Source organism: Chaetodon auriga, chromosome 16 (genome assembly GCF_051107435.1).
Source record: "Chaetodon auriga isolate fChaAug3 chromosome 16, fChaAug3.hap1, whole genome shotgun sequence".
In the NCBI taxonomy this organism is placed as follows: Eukaryota; Metazoa; Chordata; class Actinopteri; order Chaetodontiformes; family Chaetodontidae; genus Chaetodon; species Chaetodon auriga.
Window position 1 is genome coordinate 12,500,085 of NC_135089.1, and position 7,802 is coordinate 12,507,886.

The 7,802-nt window shown below is 41.3% G+C and overlaps 1 protein-coding gene across 1 annotated transcript; it reads left to right on the forward strand.

Moving 5' to 3' along the window:
* The first annotated feature begins 1,147 nt into the window (after positions 1 to 1,147).
* Positions 1,148 to 3,527, forward strand: LOC143334375 (uncharacterized). The gene is made up of 4 exons (XM_076753151.1): positions 1,148 to 1,250; positions 1,387 to 1,719; positions 2,299 to 2,414; positions 2,942 to 3,527. The coding sequence occupies exons 1-4, from the start codon at positions 1,184 to 1,186 to the stop codon at positions 3,026 to 3,028; spliced, it is 603 nt and encodes a 200-aa protein (XP_076609266.1). The 5' UTR covers positions 1,148 to 1,183; the 3' UTR covers positions 3,029 to 3,527.
* The last annotated feature ends 4,275 nt before the right edge of the window (positions 3,528 to 7,802 follow it).

Genomic DNA, 7,802 nt, shown 5'->3' on the forward strand with positions numbered 1-7,802 from the left:
TTCCTGTGGTGCAAGCTCTGAAAAACACAGCAGGCCGGGCTGATGTCTCTCTTTGTGTCTGCTGCTTCAGAGAGGTCTCATGGAGAACAGTCTGGCGTTCGACTTCACTTTCAGTATGCGTCATGTGGGAAAAATTGCTTTGTTTTCATGTTCTTTCAGAGTGATAAGATATTCTATGCCGTGCATGAATTTTGCTGAACCCTTTTTTACTGACCCTTTAATTCAGTATTGGTTTATGTCACACCTGCTGATACTGTATACTGAGCCAGGGATGTGGTTTCTCCTCCTATATCTGAAACACGGCCTTGGCTGGCACTCACGCCGCTGCCTGCTGTCTGTATATGAGTGCATCTACTCAGAGTAAGCTCATCTTTTAAACATATGGTATATTGTACAGTTATGATTATCAGTACACAGCCAGTGCTTGTGACAGCCAGCTTCAATAAAAGCTCTTTTTACAGCAGAATTGCACCCAACTGGTTCTAACTGCTAACATTTACTCTTATTTTGGAAGTATTTGTACTTTACTTGATTTTTTTGCTGTTTCATACATCCGCTCCACTGCATTTCAGAGGTGAATTTTCCACTTTTTAATAGTGCATTTATTTGACAGCTTTAGGGCTAAAACTTTCTCAAATATTAAAAAAAAAAAAAACCCCAAAACAAATTTGTGTAGCAAAACCTTTTATCTTTATTTTCAACTAAGTGCATTTAGCTGATAGTACCTGTAAGACTTTGAATGCAGGGATTTTACTTTACTTTTACATTGCTGTATTTTTACTTGAGTAAAGATCTTAATACTTCTTCCACTGGTTTTCTAGCACTTCTTCTTCAACCACTAACAGGCACTGTTGCTGCAGAACAGGGACCTTTCACCCTCTGCTAATGCTGCAGCTGCACTGGTGCAAGCTCTCAAAACATACCGTGATAAAATCTTGCCTTATGTTTTAGAGGAGGATAAAAGCAGTCCAGTTTCAGTACAAGTGGGTTGATGCAGAGAAAAGTTGCTCTTTACAGCAGATCTAAGCCGGCGGTCTAATTATAATGTCGGCTGCTCGCCCACAACCACTTTGATATAGGTCACGTGTTGCTCGTAATCGTGTTGGGTGATGTGGGTGAAAACAAGCACATTTCCTACTAAGGGGTTAGAATTCAAGTGAACCCTGTGTGACAGTCTGTCAGCATGTGTGCTGTCTGGTTAAAGCTCGTAACCATCCTTTGTCTCTCCTGCACAGCGCTGACTGGCCCAGGTAAGACTGATCACATGAATAATGCCTAAACATGAAACAGCTGTGTATTGTATTAATTGATGGAAGGCGGGGCGAACTCATAAAGGTTTTTCAAATGTAAAATGAGACAAAGTTGTTTTTGTGTCTACCTACATAGAGAGTGGTGGAGTGGTATGGAGAGATTTTGGAGGATCAGTCACTATCCAGTGCAGATCTCCAGAGCAAGACCAAGAGTCCCTGAGTCTGAAGAAGGGTCTCGGGGAAGATGAGATTTTGTTCAAAGAGAGCAACTCAGAAAAGCCCACCATTTCCAGTGAATTCACAAGCAGACTTGAGCTACATGGAGTATTCCCCAGCATGGACATTTTCATCAAAAACTTGACCTCAGCCGACACAGGACCGTACTGGTGCACTTACACAAAGTTTGACCAGATGACCAGTCAACGCGTAACCATGAAAGGCACAGGGTCTGTGCTCCTGGTGGTGACGGGTGAGCCTTATTAATTTACATGTTATCTCACAAAACCTTTAGTTTTTACAGTTCAACTTCATCATCTTTCCACAGGCTAGAAGTTTCCTCTGAATGCCAGTTTAACATTGATCCATCTAACAAGCATGTAGAGGCACAACAATGCAACGTAACGGTCGGCAACTGATGTAACTATATTGTACTACTGTAAGCATTAACTGACTGTTTGTAATCAATCCAGGAATAACACATACTACTGCAAAGTCTCAGACACATAACTTAAACTGAATTATATCCCTGCTTTCTACCCACGTCATTGCCATTGTGACTGTTTTTGACTCCACTACCTAATTTAAATAAAAGGTAAACAACAGAGTCGGTTCACACACATTTCTGCACCATTTCAAACACAGGGCTGGTACACAAACTTCTCCAAAACAAAATTTTAGAGGGAAATTGGAAGAGTTTCACTCAAAATGCAAAGTGACCTGAGCAATGTACAAATGAAATAACACAACAGACAACAACATTATGGCAGTGAGAAAAATGAAAGCCTTGACAGCTTGAGCCTCAGATTAACACGCTGTGTGTTGATGACAGATACGATGAAGCAGTGTGACCCAGAAAATAAGAATCTGGTGCTGGTGTCTGTTGTGATCTCTGCTGCTGTGCTGCTTGGGATCATCATGGGCTTCTTCATATGGATCATCCTCAAGGTACCAAAGTGTTCTTTTTTTTGTTTTGTTTTTCCTCTGAGTGTGTGTGTGTAGGTGTCATTTCTTTGTTTGATTGTATTTTGTTATGACTCACAAGCCCTACTGGAGTCTTGGGGTTGTTTCCATGTTCCTGTTTTTCTCTTTGCTCTCAAAAGAACACGTTCTTGTTATGTTCGACAGTACAGTATGGTAGAATAAGAGTTTGACACATAGGAAAACTGTTTGTGGAGTTAATTGTTTGTTTCAAAGCTGATGTTTATTGTCACTGTCACACTTTTTCACAAATGAATGCTCATGAATCCTGATTTTCATTGGTGGAGTTTGTAAAAAAAAAAAAAAAAAAAAGTATTATAATTGTAAGTATATTCAAGTATTACTCAAGGACTACTTGAGTACACTTAAATATACTTGAAGGCAACAAATACAGGACAAAGTGTAGACTTCAAAAAGTATAATTTAAGTATGATGTTTTTCACCTGGGACAGCCCCACATCTAATATGTTGTCAACAATATCTGTTGTTACCAGACAAAGACTTTGCGCAGCACAGTGAAACCAAGGCACACCACCACCAATGATGTGTATGAGGACATGCGTGGAACGCTGAGGCGCTAAAAATCTCATTCTGCAAACAACCTGAAACTCCATCTCTGCACCACTGAGGTGCAAGTGATGCATCTGGAGCCATGTAGCAACTCAGCGTGCTCTCTGACATCTCTTCATGCCTTGTGTGTCTCTGATCGTATTCAGTGAAAGACAACTGAGGCAACAAAGTGCATGGATTGCTATACAACATGGGGACAACTGCACCGTCAGTGAACAGCTTGGCACAGCGTATGAAAATACATAACGCAGCTCCTTTTGAAAGTAAAGAAGCACAAAATGTCTGTTTGTCTTGTCTTTCAGTGGCAAAAAAAATTGAAACTGAAGTGTACCCTGACATGGTCTTGGCATGAGAGTCTGCTATGCGTGTTTAATGTAAATATGTCTTCTTTAATTTCAGTCATTTCTTGTTTTTTGAATGCCATAAACGATAGATACTGTGTATTGTAACAATAATAACTGTAATTAGTTGTCTACATAAATAAAACAGGCAGTTTGTCTGAAATCATTTACGTTTGGATGGTGAAATATCTGAAATGGTGAAACTCATTTACATAATACCAGGATGCTCGCTGATTGTGGCACCACCTCAATGACACACAACACAACACAACACAACAAAAAAAATCCCAAAAAAACCAACCAAAAAGGGCTTTAAATTATCTGAAGTGAGTTTACATTTCAAGTTCATATTGTATAAATAGATGAAAAAGATCAAAAACAGGTGAACCAGAAATTAGGAAAGTATTGTATTTTGTGACTTTTTGCTGGGGAATGTTCACTGTATCATCTGTAAACCATGAAGCATGAACCACGCAAGTCTTATCTCTGATCTTTGACTTCAGACTTTGATGATTGATTAGCGGCGCGGCAGCGCTGGAATTATGTGGATAGCTGAAAAAGTGAGCAGGTGACGACTTGAATTCATAGCAAACCTGGATGTCTGTGGTTCAAATATTCTCTCACAGCTTCAGCCACCACATCCCCCGTCAGCTGCTGAGATTTTTTTGAAGCCAATTCTTTAATGACTGAAACACCACACCTTCACCGTGACACAGGATAATTCAGAGTCCCAGCTGAACCACACAAGAAGAAACAACTTTCTGAAAAACAGCACAGTAATTTATCACCAGTGCCAAGTCGAGCTTAGTGCATGTGTTCACTAATGCAAACACTGTGTCTTCAAACACTGTAAATCAAGGAGCAGTTCAAACAATATAAGTCAGGGCAAGTTGCCTCCAAACTCAGGCCTGAGAGACACACTGTGTGAGTCAACATTAAAATGTCAGACAAAAACAAAAAAAAAAAATCTCATCTCGTAGCAGCTTGCAAGACAGGAGCGTGTTTACTTGTGTTCTGCATCTGTGTGGTCACAAGCTGCTACTTTTTTTTCCTTGAGCGAGCACCAAAGTTGAGCCAAAGCGTTAAAGTGTGAAATGTGTTTACGTCTGTATGCGAGGTGTCAGTGGGCTGAGAGTGCAGTTTGTGTGTGTGTGTGTGTGTGTGTGTGTGTGTGTGTGTGTGTGTGTGTGTGTGTATAGGGGGACCACAAACAACTTGTAGGACGTCCAGCGAGGAATGGAAACTGCGGTCGGTGAGTGACACACACAAAAAAAAAAAAACGGAAATTGAGACCCCTCAAACAAGAAAAACAGCCAAAGTCAAGAACATCTACACCGCAGTGTCGCCACTTAATCTGAGACTGATTTGAATCTTTTTTTTATTTTAACCCAAATGTCCCATTTTTTTTAATCAAGTGTGGAAAACTCCTGAGCAACTGCAGCACTTTCTGTACCTGTCACAACTTGTAACAGGAAGCACCAAATGATAAGGTATGTAAGACCCTGAGGTACAAAAATACTGTATGACACTGAAAGAGATGATAATCTAGCCCAGCTTTAAACAGCCAATAGGCGTTGAGATGCATGTTTAGAAAAAAAAGAGGAAATGCATCTTTACTTTGAAGCCACATTTAGTGTACCCCCCCACCCCCCCCCCACCTACACCCACACACACACACGCACACACACACAGGTGTTGTTTATAAAGAGTAAAGAAGTACATCACTCCCTCCTCGTGTTTTTTGAGCTGCTGCAGAATTTGTCAGTAACAGAGGTCAGAGCGGAAACTGTGACAGTCACCAGGTGCTTTTCGAGGTGTAGGAACATGCTGTGTGAAAAAACAAAAAAAGTTTTCGACTCAAAGTGGTTGGTTTCTATCTGATTTGTGTTTTCCATATAAGCGCCATAAAGTTTAAAAGATTTCTTGGTAGACTCAGTATGTGTGCCTTAGATAAGGTGTAGTGTAGTAACAGGATGTGGCTATGGCCTTACATATGACAGCATAGGTCAGAGACCTTATCTTTATCAAGCTAAACTTGTATGTACAGCATATAACTTCTTTTTTCCTAAGGGTATATCAACATAATTATATCTGCATAGGTATATTTAGAAGTAATGCTATGTTGCAACCTATTTCTTGGAATTATGTCTGTGGAAGAAATTAGTATTTTCATCAGCAACTGCATGGGCACATTGATGCCTTAAGTCCAGTCCAGCAGAACCACCAGAACTGACCCTGTCGAGTTTTACAGAGGATTCACCGAACAACTCTTTCCTCTTAGTTAAATGCCTGACTCACATCTTGTTTATGTAGAAGCTACAGCAGCCATTCTGACTGGCAAGCCTCTCCACGCAAAGCCTACGCAAACTTTCAACAGATTGTAATACTGGAGGACTTGGTTGGTGTCAGTGTTTGCCGCTGGGTTCCAATCATGTTATGTGCACGGTGGCTTGCTTTTTGATCAACAATATTATGCAGCTTTCCTCTTTCAGTGGTTGGCAAACAGTGTGGTTTTCTGGTGTTCTCATTGTGCTGATGCAGCACATGCTCATCCTCTTGAATCTTGAATGTGGGCCAAAGTGTCTCCACTGAACATTGGACTTCATTCTCCTCGGCGTGAATGCTGCAGATGTTTGGGATGCTCGCCCTGCTGCAGAGATCTGACACCATGTCAGACCACAGGGTCTGTCATTTGATGTAATGATGGTGGCTGATGTGCTGTATGGAAACTGCGCTCGGCTGGGTTTAGACGGGGACCTGGAAAAAAGAAACACAATTTTAGCTGATGTTTGACTGACATTTTAATTATTTTTTTTTATTTTTTTTACTTTAATAACAATAGAAAATGAAAAGTTAATACAAAAGTATTGTCAGCCTCAGATTTCTGGTGGGTTCTCGGTTTTATTCAGTAATACTATGATATTTTAGTGATGCTGCGTTGTGACATTGGGCCCAGGAGTCCTACAGTGATGTTACCGCCTCTGGCAGTCACCACAGTTTGGTACATCTGGAACGCAGAGACACCAAACCTCTGAATCAGCAGTTACAGGATATTATCCAATTCCTGGAGAGGGGCATGATGAGGTTTCTGGCTGCTGCTGGTGAGAGATTCATGGCGCCTGGCGATGCAGGACTTCCCACATTTGAGACCGTACAGAACACAAAGAAAACTGACCAAGCGTGGTCTTTTCACTTTCGTGACTTCAGATTTAAAGATATTTTAAAGGTCACCTGATATCATTCTCGCTTTTTAACTCACAAGTACGTTTAGTTTTATTGTGTTACTGTTTTGGTGCTTATCCAATCAACCAATCATCAATCATTCAGTAACTACTTAACACCATGTGGGTGGAGGCTTAGGACAGAAACGATTCGACATGAGTGTGATCACTGAGAATGTCTTTATTCTTTGTTACTGATCTTTAATCTTTGTGGCTGAGCCTAAAGCCTCAAAGCCTTCGGCACGACAGCTTCATCAACCTTTAACAGTGAGGTACAAACACTCGGCCGTCTCTGGCCGCTGCACAACAAGTACATTCATCTGGTTTCTGAGAACAGCGATGACTCACTCGACTTTTTGTGCCACTTCCCTTGCAAACCTGCATCTTCAAGAGAGACGGTGTGACTTTTAAAGAAGTAATGCATCCTTCCTCCCACAAAAGACAAGTTAAAGTCCTAAGCCATTAAACCCGCCTAACGTTGATTCAACACACTCGGCGGCCTTGTTGCTACATCTGCACCTTACTCCATCTGTTATGACCAGTAGCTAATGGTGCTAATATGAACTAATGTTAGCAAACTTTAAGTAAATATTTCTGTATAACTGACTACGCATTCGGTTTACTGACTCATTGCATCTTGTGCTACTGCTAAGCTACATTTTAGCATTTAAGATTTTCCCATCTCTTGGGAGTTGCAGTTGCTCAGCAAAGCTGTTGCTTAGAGGTGCTAAATAAGTATCTATAAACAGGCTCGACTGTTATCTGATTCAGGATCTTGCTTATTTTCAGCTTGCAGGTCCACCCACAGTCCATTTCCAGTATCAACACATCAGCAGGTTTTCTCAGTTAATGAAGCCTCTCACAAACACGCTCAAACCTGAACATGCTTTTAAGTAACCTAATATCAGCTATTGTGCCATTTCTTTTAACAGGAGTCACTCTGCCTGGATGAAAGATGCAGAATTGAGCGGTGGACACGCCTCATAATACAGAGATCTGCTGTGTCAAAGCAGACCAGAGATCAGCGCTGAGAGGAGGAGGACGAGACAGGCAGCAGCCACAAGAGGTCTCTGCAGCTCAGACCTGCGGCTCCCTGAGGCAGGACGTGAACTCAGGTCCTAGGAACATGAAGTAGGTTGCCACATTTTGACGCGGAATTTGGAAAGGTTAAAGGGCGTCAGCGCAGCTTAATATTTGAATGGATGTGAGCTAACTCAACACGT